General features: G+C 36.3%; 2 protein-coding genes across 5 annotated transcripts in view; one reads left to right on the forward strand and one right to left on the reverse strand.

Moving 5' to 3' along the window:
- The window catches only part of LOC141847569 (putative enoyl-CoA hydratase 2, mitochondrial), a 39,124-nt gene that overhangs the window by 19,033 nt on the left and 2,412 nt on the right, over positions 1-17,679 (forward strand). For all 4 annotated transcript variants that reach the window (XM_074735625.1, XM_074735627.1, XM_074735628.1 and 1 more), the window contains 3 exons: positions 8,350-8,424; positions 16,920-17,010; positions 17,106-17,157. In XM_074735625.1, the coding sequence (XP_074591726.1) occupies positions 8,350-8,424; positions 16,920-17,010; positions 17,106-17,157 (218 nt within the window). The remainder of the gene's footprint in view (positions 1-8,349; positions 8,425-16,919; positions 17,011-17,105; positions 17,158-17,679) is intronic.
- LOC141847947 (zinc-finger homeodomain protein 4-like) lies at positions 815-2,313 on the reverse strand. Its single transcript, XM_074736054.1, has 2 exons — positions 2,304-2,313; positions 815-1,778 (listed from the first exon to the last, which is right to left on the reverse strand). Exon 2 carries the CDS (start codon positions 1,712-1,714, stop codon positions 917-919), a length of 798 nt encoding a protein of 265 aa, XP_074592155.1. The 5' UTR covers positions 1,715-1,778; positions 2,304-2,313; the 3' UTR covers positions 815-916.

Raw genomic sequence — 17,679 nt, forward strand, 5'->3', positions numbered from 1 at the left:
TTAAAAATCAATACCAAAGTGATTTTTTAATTTTATTTGTATTAAAAATCAAGTCTTGTTATTAATTTTTTTTATTTTTTTAATTAGATATTAAAAACTAAAAGACATTTAAAAATAGAAAAATATTTTTAATATTTTATTAACTTTCTTTTTATATTTTTAAATTTTTATTAAAAATTTAAAATAAAAATAAATAAATTTAGAAGATTATTTATTAAAATTTAAATAGCAGTCGAAATTTAAATAACATTTAAAAATAATATTTAAATTAATTTAATTTAAGATGAAATAAGTCTTTACAGAATTTTAAAATTTTAGTACGTCTTTTAAAAATTTTGAAATTGGATTTGTTGAACATCAATCGTTATTTATTTCTCATAATTTCATTGAATACTTTATCTTTTATTTTATTTAGACTGTAACAAATTTGATAACATCTGGATGTACTTCTGCTTTAACAAATCATTCTTATTTGTATTCCAAAGAATGTCAAATGTTGATGAGTTTCGAGCATTGGTTTGGTTCATGTAGATCAATTGATTGACACAAGGGGCTCGTTGATAAAATTGTAAGACGAGTCACTCGGGCTTGACAATTTTTTTTACAATAAATAGATAAATAAATAAATAAATGAAAGCAGACGAAGTTGGCCCTTCTCGAGGCAGCTCACGTTGTGAATCAAGTTGTCAAAGAGAAATCCTATGGGGAAGTGTTTGAGGAAATGCCATGTTACCACCAAACTCGGATTCTATAACAGATCTCAGGAACATGGTCTTTCATGCTTCCACCGAGCTATCAAGCCTCTCGGATCAGCATTAAACTTAGAAGAAGAAAGAAATCATCAAGCAAGCTACGCGGAGAAAAGAAGAGACAGTTTGATATGACAATATGAGATTTCGAAAGAGGGAACGAACAATCATTCAAACTGGAGCGAGCTCTTCTTGGCCAAGTTGTGCTTGTTGTTGTGCATCCACACTTTGAGGACATTCCTCTTGACCCCAATGTCCTGGCAGAACTGCTGCACCACACTTTCTTCCTGCTTCTGTAGTCTCCACCCAGCCTTCTCAGAAAACTGCAGCATCTTCTCCTTCTGCTCGTTTGAGAATTTGGTCCTGAATCTCTTCCTCATGAAGGGAGGCCTAGCCTCCATCTCATCGGACTCGGAGTTCTGTAGGGCTCCCAGGGGCATGATCATCTGAGGTGGTAGCCTCGCGATAAGGTTGTTGCTTGTAGTGTTGTAGCCAAAGGGCTCTGCTCCTGGAGTGAGGAGGCCTTTGTTGCTGATTGGCTTCCTCCCCTGGAGGTTGAGGGGGTGGAAGAAATCCCATGAAGATTCACCTTCTACTTCTTTCCTGTGGAAGTTTCTATGGCAGTGGCAGGCAGAGCACTTCAAGGCCTCAAGGGTCCCCTCCTCACCACTGGGCATGAACTCACCGCAACCATCAGTGGCATTCCCTCCGATGGAGGCTGCGTGGTTCTTAAGGCACTCCCCGTACTTCACCAATGGTCCTTTCTTGGTGCTGTAAGTGGTGGCCTCTGGGTTGTGATGTTGGTGGTGGTCCTCTCTGCTGGCTGTGGAGAGGGGAGGAGGAGGGAAGTCCTTGGATGTGGGGTGGAGAAGAGATATCTCGTGGCCATGGGGTGAACTAGTGCCACCAACAAAAGTGCTTGTTATCGGTATTGGGATCTCCCCTTCAGGGTCTGAACGATTCATTCTCTCCAAATCTTTATGCTCTCAGTTCTTCAAAATGCATTCGCTTTTCTGGCCGGATCATTCACTGGAAAAACAAAATCTAGAAATTAGAATAATAATGTACAAATTAGAAGTTAGAAACACTTGCCTATTTTCTGGGATTTTGGCAGGAAGAAAACTCTTATCCAGGTTACTGTACATCTTGAAGGTCCAAGAGCAGTGGAAAGCAGCAGGCAAACTCTAAACAGAAGCAGTAAGTGCCATATTTTTGAATGAGGCGCAGGAAAACATGAAATGACCAGTCTGACGTAGGAAAGAAAATCAATTGCAAGAAACTCACTGGAATTTCTGTGACTGATCTATCTATTTCCAAAGAGAATGGGCATTAGAAATGCATTTAGATACCGTGTCTCTGTTAGGTAGACAACAATTTCAGTTGTTTGTTTTTCAGCAACCTAAATTGCCAACTTCAATATAATGCTTCGAGGTTTCCTCCACAATTTCATATATTGGTTACTCTTCCATTGCAGTGACGAATTTAACAGGTGAATTATGGAGTCATTTCACAAGTTGAACTACTTTGACAACAAGGAATATTTAGAGAACCCACCTTTGACACCTGCGAAGTGAGGGAGGAACAGCTGCAGGGTAGTTTGGATTTATCAGAAGCTAAGCCAGATATAAGCTCCTATTTTCCAAGTTGGTTTCCACAGGAATGGAGAAAAAGGCAATTGGATTATCCAAGGAGCATCCTGTTGGTATTATACATGAGAAGATTCATAGGAAGAAGTTAGCCAGGTAGGTGGGGAGTAAACACAAGAATGCCGTCAGGAGAAAACAAAGCCAAGAGATTTGGTAGAAGGGTTGTGGTTGTGTGAAGCTAACAAGGGGTTTATAGCAGTAGTGAGCAAGCATGAAGGGCTGTGGAGAAAAAAGATGGAGAAAGAGAAAGAGAATTGGTTTCACAGGACAAACAAGAGAGAAAAAAAAAACAAGGAGTTTAAGAGTTATGACCAAACAAAGATAAAGCGTGGGATGTTTGCTTTGCTTGCACAATCAGGAATCAAGCTTACGCCAGAGATGTAAGAGAGCACTGGTGTGTGTCAGAGAAGGAGAGGCACTTAGAGAAGGAGGATGAGAGCTAGTCCCCACATCAATGTGAACAAAACAAATAAAAAAATAAATAAATAAATTCATGTAAACAAGCATAATATTTACCCACTCAAGATCCCCCATTCCATACAAAATGGCAATTCCTATTATATTAATAGAAAAATGTTCATAATATATTAACATTTCAAAGCTCCCTCGAAGTCAGGGAACACCAATAGAATACGATAGGGGTAAAAGAAGCTGACAATAGAGTTTGATGTGAGATTAGTTAGTTGTTAGGCCTTTTTATATCTTTCAGCCAACATGATCACATAAATTCATGTGTGGTTCGACTAGAAATAATTTAATCCAAGTGTCGGAAATTGTGATTTGTTTTTCATTACAATTTGTAAGTTGCTAAATACTCTTACTTTGCGTCTTTTGCCGGACCCCATGCATTAAAATTTCTCACCAGCTTCTCTGCATGAACACAGAAGAAAGCTGCTGTATTGTATTACCATGATTGGTAACATTTTGCCGGGGTTAGTTTCCATGCCTAAGTAATATCTCCTAAGATTTGCGGAATATTTTGATTGGGAAGTCACCTTTCCTTTAGGATTCAATGAGATCCTTTAGCATGTCTCAAGAGAAGACATGAAACCTTTTAATTGGAATTTCTTATCATCATTCAGTTTTGCAATCAATTTACACTTAAATCACTTTATTCTTTCCTGACCTTTATTCTATTTAGCCTCATCCAAATAGAATGTTCTTTAGCTTTCCTTTTCTTCATCTCCTACTTTTTCCTTCCTTTTTCTATTTATGCTTCTGATCCTGTCTCTCCGTTATTGAATTCCAAGTAACTTACATTGCATATAAATTCACATAAACATATTTTGTCAGTACAAATTATTTGTTAATAAATTATTTGCATAAAAATATAGAGTCTAAGTGGATCATGCGAGTCGATCAATTTCGCTAGGTAGCTAGGCTAAGCTAATCGAGCGAGTTAAGTAGGTGTAACAAGTTAAATTAGTTAATGAGTATGATGTTGATCTGAGCATGTTGAATTGGTTAGGTAAGTCAGTTGATTCAAGAATGAGGTTAGTCTAACAGGTTGAGCAATTTAACTGAGTCAAGTGATTCGAGCATAAGATTGATTCGAGTGGGTTGTGAAGGTGGGGTGAGTAGCACGAATTAGTCAGATCTTGAAAGCTAGGTTTTTTGAAAAGACATATGTATCAAACTGTAGCAAAAGGTAGAATCTGCCACCTCAGCAGCTTCACATAGCTGATCCCATGATTATCTGTAAGGAGATAAATTGAGAAGCTGCAGTTGACCACTACAAGGAAGATATTGTCTCGGCTTCATCGAAATTCGACGTTTGCCCACTACAGTAAGTCTACCTCGCGGTAACCAACTCAACCATACCCCGAGGGCTACATATGCATTAAACTTCAGTAAAAAGGTGGAATCCGCCACCCTAGCGGCCCCACACGGTCGGCCTCATAACCATATGTGAGGAGGTAAATCGAGAAGTTACAGTTGACCACTACGGGAGAAGATATTATCTCGGTTTTGTCGAAATTTGACACTTGCCTACTGCAGTAAGTCTGCCCTATAGTAACCAACGCAACCATGCCTCGGGGGTTACATATGCATCAAACTTCAATAAAGTGAAATCTCCCAGTCCAACGGTCCCACACGGTCGGTCCCAAATGATTTAAGGGATGGAGGTTTGATAGATTAGCAAGTACAAACTAAAGCTGATTGGTTGTTCCAAGGACACTGTACAAATGGGCCATGGGTCCTATATGCTTATGTGGTCGAATTGGATTTGTCATAGCGAAAGAGCCTCAATGGCACAAGGAGAGCGATTAATCTTTATTTTTGACAAGCATATTTTCTCTTGTGATATTAGATCAAACCCAAATTAGAGTTTGACTAAACCTTCGTAGAACTTGCTCAAAGATCCCTCGACATCTTTATCCATACAATTGAGATTCTCATTATAATATAAAGGTTCTAGCGTCAAAATGGAAGGCAACTGAGACGTCAAAAACTTTAGTGACATCGTCACAATGAGAGAGAGGGGTGGGCACAGTTATATCTTATGACACGCCTTTATATCTCTACCAAAGCTTGATATGATTTTAACCATCTTTTAGTCTTAGCCGTTAAATTATATATAAGTAACTGAAAATGAAATAAAATAAAAACTATTTTTTTATTTTATCAATAATCATTTAGTTATAAATTTAAAATTTTCTATATCTTCTAAAATTTTACCACTGTTATAAATATTTTTTAGTATTATTTTTCTCTAAATTAATTTTAAAACTCATATAAAAATAATTAAATATTTTAAAATCTAAAATAAAATTTAATTAACCCTTAACTAATTTTAATATCTAATATTTTAATAACACAAATTAACCTTTAATTTTATAATTAATCGATCTAATTTAATAAAATAAAATTTAATTTATTCCATTTAAATTATATTAATTAGAATAAATATTTATTAATTTATTAATTAATCATTAGAATAATTAATTCTTATTGATTAGATATCAACCTCGAGCAACCTACGTACATCATAATCAAAAGGTCAAATTTTATGTGTGTCACTCTATATGCTCGCAGATGTACATCACAGTATACATAAATAATCAAACACTTTAAGTATAATCTCGTATGAAGATTCATTATCATCATCAATTTAGGTATTTTAGTCTTATTATATTTTAACAAAGTACTAAGATCATCTAGTATTTTAAAAGTGATGAATTCTATAAAACCCCCTTTAGGCATCTTATTGGTCAAAGTAGTCACAGTCACTTTACTATATTATATCATATGCATTTTAGACATAAATTAATGTCTATCACACTAAGAAACACTTAAGAATTATTTAATATATTCGTGACTTACTAGAAGGAGCATTAATTTGAAAATCGTTTCAATATATATTTTTTTATTCAACTTGTCTCCTATTAAATTACTTATAATATATTGATACCTTGACATAGTGATCCCTTCTCATGTCAGTAAGTCTGACTTACATAACTCTATTCCATGTCAATATATCTAATCTATGAGGCTTCATTCTATTTTTCTACTTAGCACTGGATCCTGAAGCTCTAATATAACTCAGAATCATGAGTCTCTACTATGACTCAGCATCTCGAGTCACTCTTATGACTCAACATCCCAAGTAACTCACATTGCTTAGCATCTTGACTCAACATCCTAAGTCACTCTCATTGCTTAGCATCTCAAGTAGCTCTCATAGCTTGCCATCCCAAGTGCCCATGTAACTTGGGCACTCTGTGCTACTTAACCACTTGAGTTCCTCTATATGACTTAGCTTCCCAAGTCCCTCCTATAGCTAGGTCCTCCAAAATACCCCATGCGACTCAATACTTGAGTCCCAAAAGCACCCTGCTCAAACCTAAGCCCCGAGCTCCATATTTAATGCTCCCTTCCAAGCTTCATATCCAATTCTCCCCTCTAGGTGCTCCAGGCTCTAAGTCTCTCATGTTGGGTCTGATGTCTTGGGGAATCGCAGGCCTAGGCCATCACTAGATATGATCTTATAGGGAATGAATGTAATTGGACATGGCTCTCGCATTTTCCTTGTAAAACTATAATTGGGCATGAACCTATAAAATGTATTGGGGAACCGTGGGCCTAGGCCATCACTAGATATGGTCTTGTAGGAAATGAATGTAATTGGACATGACTCTCACATTTTCCTTGTAGAACTATAATTGGGCACGAACCTATAAGTATGATCAATAATTGGTCATGGTCCTTACAAGCCCAACTCATAATGGGTCATGGTAGCTCATAATCCTTATTGCTACAACCCATGACCCTTGTGGCTTAGCAATCCTAGAGTTTAAGATGTGAGTTATATATAAGAAGTAATCCTAGCAACATTATGGGGATTTGGACTTAGTATTTCTTCTCTTCTTTCATTCTTTCATTTATTGTTTTTGATCAATTTCCAGCATCGAACAGTAACTTAAGCATTAGAGAGGCTTTGTCAGACAACACCAACACCATTTGACATGTGTTATTCCACACAAGTTCATCTTCATCCTTGAAGGAAGCTTTCACTTCAACATCCAACGAGGAGGCAAAGTTCTGATGCTTCATTTTTGGTGTCATGTTGAGGATGGTGTGCAAATAAAGGAATACCCAGAGGAGCATGAATCCTCTATAGGCCAACAATGTCTATCCCAAGCTAACACCGTAGAGACAATATTGGACCTATCACCCTAGTGCAAGTAAAGAAGTTTATCATTGTGACTATGGAGTAGGTTCTATGCTAAAATCCATACGGAGGAATTAGAGCAAGGGGCCAAACAACCCCAAGAATCCATGGCCTAAAGCTCTCAGGAGGGCCCCATGTGATCAAGCTTGAAGAGACATGAGGGGACCTTCCAAAGGCATGGGAGATCTTGAGTGGAGAACCTTTGTTGGGAAACACTAGGAAATCCGTTCCGGTGAATTCTTGCAGAACAAAAATTTTTTTGAAAACGGATTTAAGTTGCCCTCATAGTTAATCAAACCAAGGTTTGATCAACGCATTAAGATCATTGGGCTCTTGTGTTTGGTTTACAGGATCCGAGATAAAAAGAATAATTTAATTATAGCGGAAACATTAAATTATACCTTTTCTTCGGGATGCCTTAGAGGAAGAAGATAACCTCTTGATCTTCTGCTGTATGTCCTCTCCTCTTCTCGAACGTTGTGTGGGCAACGGTCCTTCGAGATATCTCCACCAAAACTCTTCTCTTCAATGGCAAGAAATCTAGCAACCAAGCTCTCCTTTCCTTCTTCCTTTCTTCTCCTTCCTTCTTGATCTTGGCCGCCGGTCTTAAGAGGATGTAGCCACCAATGAAGCACCGGCCTAGAGGAATTAGAAGAGGAGGAGGAAGAAGCCCTTGTGGCCGCCGGCCCTAAAGAGGAGAAGAGAGGGTTGTGGGTGGCGGAAGAAGGGGAAGGGGGAGAGGTGCCGCCGGTTTCAAGGAGGAACCAAGGAGATTAGATTGTTCAAAGCCTCCTCTAAACCTCCTTTTTATATAGCCAAGCCATCATGGAAATTTGAGAAAGATTCTAATAAATTTTCTTATCCAGATTCAGTTAGAAAAGTTCTAATAGAATCTTTAAGAAAAATTTATTAGAAACAATCTAATAAACTTATCTTATCTAGATTTATTTTAGAAATAAATCTCTTAAAAATAACCATATTTTCTTTTGACCAAAAGAAATTTTTTTATTGACCAAGAATTTACCTTGTGCCAAATATTGGAAAATCCAGAAGATATTTTCTAAAAAATTATTTCACATGAAACAAACAGAAGCTACATTCTACCAGCTACTTTCTACATTCAGATTGCCTATTGCTAACTCCTTGTTTTCACATATGCCTATCCACTTGTAATTATTTATTTCTTTCCCCCCTTATTTGTTTCTTTCAGTCTTATTCATCATTTTTTACTTTCCCACTTGTAGTTCCTTTTAACAACTAAATATTGATTGTCTTTTGGTAGGAGCGGAAGCTGATGACTATGTCTGAAGTCCGGCAGTTTGTTAACTCTTTACGATCAACATTCTTGTCTTTGGAGGTTCATGCTTATCACACTACTTTACATATGCATCATATTCATGTAGTCGTGGTCCAAAGCATTTTGTGTTGTTAAATGGAAGAAGTTCCAACTTAACGATTCTAAACTGCTATAAACATTTTATTTTGTCCATCCATGTTATTTTTTATTTTTTATCTAGTCAATGCTTTCTCCATTATTTGCTTTACTTTGTCTTGTGTCCCTAGTCTAAAAACTATTTTACGGAATAGGAGTGAACAATTTCCTAAGAGTCTAGGGTTCTGAACTAGCATAGTAGTAAAGTAGACGATCATTTTTCACTCACTATCTTCTTAGACTTAAAAAAATATCACTTGCCAGGTCTGTTCACATGTTGGGGCTAATTCAGTCCAGTATGCTCTTTCATATGAGCAATAGCAAGGAATTTTTAAAGAAAACAATACTAGATACTTAATAATGTACTATATATTTTATTTTAGGCTTTCTTTTATTATTATTTATTACTATTGTTATTTTATAAAAGTTTGTTTTGTAAGACCTATTAACATGATTTAAAATCTCGAGTCGTGTAGAGGTTTCGGTCCCGGATCGGAACAATACAGTTTCGGTATTGTAACATGTCGTACCAATATAATTTCGATATTTTTTAAATATAAAATATATTAATTAAAAATAAAAAAATTGATTTAAATATTTAAAAATAAAAAATTAAAAATTAAAATATATATAAAATATATATATATTAAATTAATAGGATAATTTTATTAGGCTTTAATTAAAAAAAAAAAAAAGGGCAGCCCGATTATTAGGCTTTAATTAAGTCTATTTAAATTATCTTAATCATAGATACGAATTGATTAAAATTATTAACCTAAATAAACCTAAGTTAACCTTACTTGTTCCGCGCAGTCAAGACCATGGGCACATCGTGGCCTGCGCAACGCGTCCAGACTCATCACCAGGCCTAGGCGACGAGTTTGGACTCATCTCCGTTCCCGTGCGATGCCTCTGGATGTGTCGTCGAGCTTGAGTGATGTCTCTAAACACATTGCTAGGCTCGGGCGACGCCTTCGGACACGTCGTTGGGCTTGGGTGACGCCTCCGGACGCGTCGCGCATCAGTACTGCTTGTGTCGATGCTGGTCCACGGGTGGAACGAGATGTTTTACTTATATCACACTAAACGACTCGAGATTTTAATCTATGTCTATTAGTATACTTCTACTAGTCATCATAAACTGGATAAATTAGATCCTGTTTTTCAGGAGAAAAGGTTTGGAGAATGAATATTTACCCTGTCATCATAAATTGGATAAATTAGATCCTGTTTTTTTAGGAGAAAAGGTTTGGAGAATGAATATTTACCCTCCTATAAAGGGCCCTCAAATCCTTGTGTAAATCAATCTTTAGTTTGGTTGTGTTGTTTGATTATTGGTTATCGGTGCTGCATCTGTCGCTATTATAGCCAAATTACTATTTTGGTTCAGCTGCTGCCCATCCTCCTTGCCTCCTCTTTTGTGCCTTTCACTAATCCGACCACCCTATCTTTTACTCCTTTGTCTTCTCCTCACCTCATATTTAAGCAAAGCTCAAGTTGCAACTGCTTAGCCACCCTCCTTCCCTTTTGTCCTCTCTTCCTGGCAATTGCATTTTACAGATCACTTCGCACAAAAGGACAAAAATCCTCTTGGGTGGACCCTATCATCTGGATCATTCCAAACCCTTGTTTGGATGTATACCAGAATCCTAGCTATGTAAATAAGCATTCTGAAATAAGAATTATATTTGGTCAAAATTTGCAAGTGTCCATTTAATCTATATTGTAGATAAGCATGGTGTGCGGAGTCACATACAGAAGACCATGTTATCAGTCCCTTGTAGATTATAAACAGTGTTCACAACCAAAATGGATTGGACAAACCATTGGAGTGGTTGTAGTGTAATTTGGTCTTATTCTGTCTTGACTACATAATTACACTAGTACACTAAGTGTGTATTGAGCAGGACCATCTGAGGATTGTTCGATTTATGCTGACTATATAATCGAACTAAACCTCTGTTACTATAGATGTACATGCTCTTAATCCCGATATAACGATCACCTTTGGATTGTTGTGAAGGATGTGGATGACCCCTCGATCTTCTGCTGTATTCCTCTCCTCTTTCTCGAACGTTGTGTGGGCAACGATCCTTCGAGAATTTATTCACCAGAATTCTCCTTTCCAATGGCTAGCAAGCTTTCCTTCCTTCTCTTTGGAAGAAGAGAAGAGGAAAAGGGGTTGGCTGCCGAGACTCTCGGCCACCAAGGATTTATGTCGTGTGTTTTCAACCCTTTGGCAAGCCCCTTCTTTTATAGCCTAGCTATCTCCCAAATATGGTATTAGTTGTAATTACCTTTGTATGGAACCTGAAAACAAACACAAGAAGCCAGCGATCCGCGGGGCCTCTTGGAAAGTTTCGTCCTTTGTATGAAAAATTTTTGTACAAGGGAAATCAACGGAACGGTTTCCGAGCGACTCCCTTCAACCCTATCATCCAAACCCTATCATCTAGGCCATTTCTATCAGAAAGACTTTACATTTTGGTGGTACTTCTTGGGCACACATCTTTCTGATTTCTTTTTGTTATTCTTTTCCTCCTATCTTCCTCTGCATCTTGTCAAATCTCCTCAACCAGTGCTAACACAAGAAATTGATGTCGGAGAAGCAAGATAGAGTAAGAGGCCTGCCAAACCTTCCAAACCACTACATAGACTCCTCACCACCATCACTTTTTAGTGATCCAACTCTTGTAGAACCTCTGCTACTCTAAGCCACAAAACCAGCTCTTCTAGAAGGAACCTGTTAATCCTCCACCAATACGAATGGTCGACAATTTTCCCTCATTGTTTTATTATTTATGCCCTGTTTACTTGAGAGGGTGGATTAAAATACTGAGAAAAGTTTTCCGCGTAGAAAGTTTTTTGATGTTTATTTCACGAATAAGGATGGATTACTCGTCCTTTATACTATTTACTTATTATAAAATAATGAACGGGCAGATTTATAAATCCGTCCACGGATCAATTTTGAGACGTTTTTGAATTCGCTGAAATCAGGCAGAAGCGAAGTTCCTTCCTCTTTCATCACATCTCTGCCCTCAACTACACGAGCCATGAGTGTTGTTGGCCGCCCTGCACGGCCACGTCACGCGGCCCTGCATGGTCGGCACTGTGCGGCCTCCTCGCATTGAGCGGCACTGTACGGTCACTCGCACAGGGTGGCATCGCATGACCCTTGCGCTGTTTTTTTTCCATTCGCGGGTTTCTCTTTCTTTCTCTCTTTTCTCTCTTCTTCCTTTCTGCAGGGATTTTTTTCTTCTTCCTTCTTTTTCTTTTTCTTTCTCTTCACTTCTAAAGATTTTTTTCTGTAGGGTTTCCTTTCCTTTCCTTTCTCAATCTGCACCTCGGAGTAAACAGAGCCTTAGAGTGAAAAAAGATGAAAGAATTAGTAAGTTGTGGACCCACCACTTGTGTACATGGTGTTAGGATCTAATCCAAAGCTTGCTGTCACTTGGTGGAATTTGAAGCAAATCTGGATCCAGTCTTTAGACTTGTTGCATTTGAAAACTTGCATGGCAGACTGTAATAGTGGAAAGATTACACACTTGAGTGCAACCTTCCTCACCGAAAATAATTAAGGTTTGTCTGTGCTGATTTCAACAGCAGATACGCCATATTCACTTGGCATAATCACATTTTATATATTAAAATTTACTTTTAAGTGTTAATTAGTTTTGATTTTTTTTTTACATTTAATGAGTTTTTCTCACACAATTCTTGCTTATCATCATACTTTATTGATAGAAAAAGCCATTATATGAATAACTTTCTTACTTGTACCTTAGATTGTTTATCATCTATCATATTTAATCCATAGAATAAATTTGTCATGCATTGTTTATTTATTTTATTGCATCTTTTTATCATGTTACTTTATTTTATTATACTTGGATTAACATGTTCAGTGGAAACATCACCACCACTACTATATGTATACAAGAGATGCAGACATCAAAAGAGGACAAGAGTTCGAATCCTGACGAAGTCAGGCAATACTCCTGCGTCGTTACCAACTGCAGTTTCTCGATTTACCTCCTCATAGATGGAGCCGACCGTGTGGGGCCGCTAAGATTTTAGGATTAAATTTTAGGATCGAGCATCATAAAACATACTACACTTAAATATTTGATGAATTTAGGTTCCTAGATTGCACATATCCTACATTTAGTAGGACGTAATGTAATCACGCTTGTAATGTAATCAAGTTTGCAATGTAATGTAATGTAATCAAGATTATATTACTATGTTTGGTTGAAGGAATGCATGTAATCTTTGATTACAAGGATGATTACATTACACTGTTTGATGTTCATTATTTTCAGTAAGGAATATAATTTTTATTATTATAAAATCCCAATAATACCCTTCCTCCCTAATCGGGCTCGTGGAGAGGGATCACCTGCGATAGCGCCAGCAAGGCAGGGACGGAGAGGAGTAAACCTCCATAACAGAAATCGATTAGCTTCAGAAACCATGACAAAAAATCCATTGCAACAATAACAGTGATATATGGAAAAGAAAAAGATCATAGACAGATGGTTTACCAAGTTTTGTTTCTCTTTCTAGTGATTTTCTTTATGAAATAATCCATAAAGAATGATGAATAGATGAATAGAATAATCATGAACCTCAATACAAATATTCAAACTATAAGAAGACAAAATGATTTTTTAACTTGCAAATTTAGTTTGTCGATGAAATCACAAGTTTAATTTATCCAAAGCAATGTCCACAAAACCCACAAGTTGTACCTCTCAAATCTGTCCACTTAATAATGCTTTTACCTAAACTTCTTTCTCATCGTCTGGTATAGTGAAGAAAATATCTGTAGTCTCACGGTCACAACCAATTTTTCTTGTCGCTCCAACATGCTAAGGCCAGGTAAGTTTGTTAAAACCTCATTGACTTTCATTCTTTTTTCAGCGCCTTCATCATATTCCAATGCTTTACTCAATCGGTTACTTGACTTGTTAAGTTCTTCTCCAAGAATAGCTGTCGTTTCTCTAATAATTTGAGACAAATCTTTAATGCTCTCGCTCTTTCTCCTTTTTGGCTTAGAACCCTCTTCCTTTGATTCAAACATGAAATCTTGGTCATATGGAGCAGAATCCCCATCAGCACCTATACTTTCATCATGATTTTCATCTGCAACTTTCTCTAATTCTTCCACAATATCAGCAGGAACTTGAGCATCTTTCCCAGATGCATGATCTCCACCCAAGATGATAGAAAGTTCCTCATAGTAAGGCAATAACTTGTATCTAAATGGTTCTGCATCTAGATGAGTCTATAATAAAAAAATATATATTAGCAACTAAACAAAAGGAAAAAATATAAAATTTAATAATAAATTAAATTACCTTAAGATATTCAACCCACATATCGTTTTCAGTTGTAACACATTTTTTTCTACCCAACCAAAACCGCTACTACCAACTCCATACAACATGTCATGCACAACATTGTGGAGCTTTTGGGAAGTTCTTAACCTTGATTCAATGTGTGGTTTTGCCTTAATTCTATGTCCAGGCAAGCTAACATCAAGCATTTGTTGTAGTTTTTGTGTACTGCCTTGGCCTAAAACCTTTCTCATTCTTGTTCCTAAGCCCTCCGACATTGTTTAATTGCATCAATGCTTCGATAAGTGCAGCATCTTCTTTATTAGACCATTGATGTTTGTTTTTTCTTGGTCTTTCTTGAGTTGCAAGATTCTTCTGAAGGTTTAGAAGTCATGCCCACCTATATGTTAATTTGTCTATTTCTCTTTTTTTGAGCTGTTAATCATTTGTGTTATAGGTGGACATGGCTTCTAAACCTTCAGAGAAATCTTGCAACTCAAGAAGACCAGGAAAAACAAACATCAATGGTCTAATAAAGAAGATGTTGCACTTATGAAGCATTGATGCAATTAAACAATGCCGGAGGGCTTAGGAACAAGAATAAGAAAGGTTTTAGGCCAGGGCATGGATAAAAACTACAACAAATGCTTGATGTTAGCTTGCCTGGACATGGAATTAAGGCAAAACCACATATTGAATCAAGGTTAAGAACTTTCCAAAAGCTCCACAATGTTGTGCATGACATGTTGTATGGAGTTGGTAGTAGCGGTTTTGGTTGGGACTCAAAAAAAATGTGTTACAACTGAAAACGATGTGTGAGTTGAATATCTTAAGGTAATTTAATTTATTATTAAATTTTGTTATTTTTTTTCTTTTGTTTAGTTGCTAATATAATTTTTTTTATTATAGATTCATCCAGATGCAGAATCGTTTAGATACAAGTCATTGCCTTACTATGAGGAACTTTCTATCATCTTGGGTGGAGATCGTGCATCTGGGAAAGATGCTTAAGTTCCTGCTGATATTGTGGAAGAATTAGAGAAAGTTGCAGATGAAAATGATGATGAAAGTATAGGTGTTGATGGGGATTCTGCTTCATATGACCAAGATTTCATGTTTGGATCAAAGGAAGAGAGTTTTAAGCCAAAAAGGAGAAAGAGCGAGAGCATTAAAGATTTGTCTCAAGTTATTAGAGAGACGACAGCTATTCTTGGAGAAGAACTTAACAAGGCAAGTAACCGATTGAGTAAAGCATTGGAATATGACGAAAGCGCTGAAAAAAGAATGAAAGTCAATGAGGTTTTAACAAACTTACCTGGCCTTAGCATGTTGGAGCGACATAAAGCGACAAGAAAAATTGGTTGTGACCATGAGACTATAGATATTTTCTTCACTATACCAGATGATGAGAAAGAAGTTTGGGTAAAAGCATTATTGAGTGGACAAATTTGAGAGGTACAACTTATGGGTTTTGTGGACATTGCTTTGGACAAGTTAAACTTGTGATTTCATCGACAAGTTAAAAAATCATTTTGTCTTCTTATAGTTTCAATATTTGTATTGAGGTTCATGATTATTCTATTCATCATTCTTTATGGATTATTTCATAAAGAAAATCACTAGAAAGAGACACAAAACTTGGTAAACCATCTGTCTGTGATCTTTTTCTTTTCCATATATCACTGTTATTGCTGCAATGGATTTTTTGTCATGGTTTCTGAAGCTAACCGATTTTTGTTATTGAGGTTTACTCCTCTCCGTCCCTGCCCTGCTGGCGCTATCGCAGGTGATCCCTCTCCACGAGCCTGATTAGGGAGGAAGAGTATTATTGGTATTTTTATAATAATAAAAATTATATTCCTTATTGAAAATAATGGACACCAAACACTGTAATGTAATCATCCTTGTAATCAAAGATTACATGCATTCCTTCAACCAAACATAGTAATGTAATCTTGATTACAGATTACATTACATTACAAACTTGATTACATTACAAGCGTGATTACATTACGTCCTACCAAACGTAGCCTTAGACACTTATAATTCAATGAATAATATTCACTCTCATCAATAGTCATATTATCTCATGTTCAGAAAAGAAGTAGATCACTTTGTTAAATAATAATTAATATCAGCTTAAGAGTGTTAAGGCAAATGCCCTCTAGTTTTGATGGTTGATGAGATCCTGATTCATTCCTTGATTGACTAGGTAGCTTAGAAGGCTATTTTTATTAATATAACATGAACCCTTTTGAATTGACATACGTTTTCAAAATAAATAGATAGGTGAGGATATGCTGCCACAATGGCATGAGATGAAATAAAGATCGATGGAAAAATATGTTCCGATATAATTTAAGGATAAACTATATAGTAATTTGAAAAATATAAAATAATTTTGGCAAAATATTGATCCTTGAAACTTGATTCTACCACACAATGAATTTTCATATTAGATAGCCTTACCTTGGGAGATCCAGGATTTGAAGAGGTCACATGGCAACAACCTTACCACACAATGACATGAAATGAAATCGACGGAAAATATGTTCCAGTATAATTTAAGGATGAACTATAATAGTAATTTGAAAATTCTAAAATTATTCTTAAATGTGGCAAAAAATTGATCTGAACTTGAAAATTTTCAGACATTTAATATTTGGAACCCTTTTATTGATTCAATCGTGGATTTAGGTTGGAGAATTGCACTTGGAATTTTCATCTCTTGATCAATCATGGTGGTTCGTTATCCTCTAGAAGGGATAACAAAAAAAATGATAATGCATCTAAGTTTTTATTTAATTGTATTTCATAACATCTATTATCAAGCTTCTGTTAGCGATTATCAACAGGTAAACTTAGACTTCCGTTTTTAAGAAAATAGGTTAGGAGAATGGTTCATTTTCTTCTCACTTTAAAAAGGGCCATTAAATCCCAATATATATCAATCATCAGTTTAACAATATTTTTGTGACTTTTTTCTTTATGTGAGATTGTTAGTTCCAGGTGTTTCATCGCATAAACTTTGGACTAATAATGAATCAAAATTATTAATATTTGAAATTGTTTCTGCAGTCACTCTCAGTTCCTACTATTGCTGTTATCGAAGGAGTAGCATTAGGTGGTGGGCTAGAACTGGCTCTTTCATGTGATCTTCGTGTGTGTGGTAGGTGTTCAGTCCAAGCTATGTTTGGAACAGTTGGTTGATCATTTGTAATTTGGTACCAGACTTTGGAAACCACTTCAATCTGTGTCTTGCAGGAGAAGAATCAACATTTAGCTTGCCGGAAACAGGCCTTGCAATCATACCTGGGTATGTGTTCATTATCCACTACAGTAAGAGATGTTTTCTGTTTTAACTAGTCTATATGGAATAATGGAATTGATAGGTTTCCAAACAGCCTTTCTTTGTTCGTTTCTTCAAATAATTTTGTTGAGTTGAGCATGAACTGCATGTTGGATTGCTGATTCTTCCTATGTATGTCATGCCAGTCGAATTGCGAACTTGGAAGTTGACTTTGATCTTCTCTTCAGTGAGCTTTCCTAGTTAATGACTGGTGTAGTTATTAATGCTGGAAAACAAATTAGATTTACAAATTTCATCACTTTGAGTCATGCATTTGTAGGATTCACTATTGGTGTATGAAATATGATTTCACACATGCCAGTATCCTCTATCAACCCCATCCAGAAGAAGGGGAAGAAGGTCAATATCGTATAACCTATGTTTTTACTTTATATGTTTCACACAAATTGTCCTGGACTAAGGCAATTCTTATTCTAGTACTAATTCTTATTCTAATATTGGTTGTTTGGCCTCTTGATTTTTCATCGG

Source organism: Curcuma longa, chromosome 16, assembly GCF_044706935.1.
Source record: "Curcuma longa cultivar G26 ecotype Majalengka, Jawa Barat chromosome 16, ITB_CL_G26_1.1, whole genome shotgun sequence".
NCBI classification, from domain to species: domain Eukaryota; kingdom Viridiplantae; phylum Streptophyta; class Magnoliopsida; order Zingiberales; family Zingiberaceae; genus Curcuma; species Curcuma longa.

Excerpts from the sequence above, each read along its gene's own strand:
- LOC141847947 (XM_074736054.1), bottom strand. The coding sequence starts at position 1,714 with ATGAATCGTTCAGACCCTGAAGGGGAGATCCCAATACCGATAACAAGC.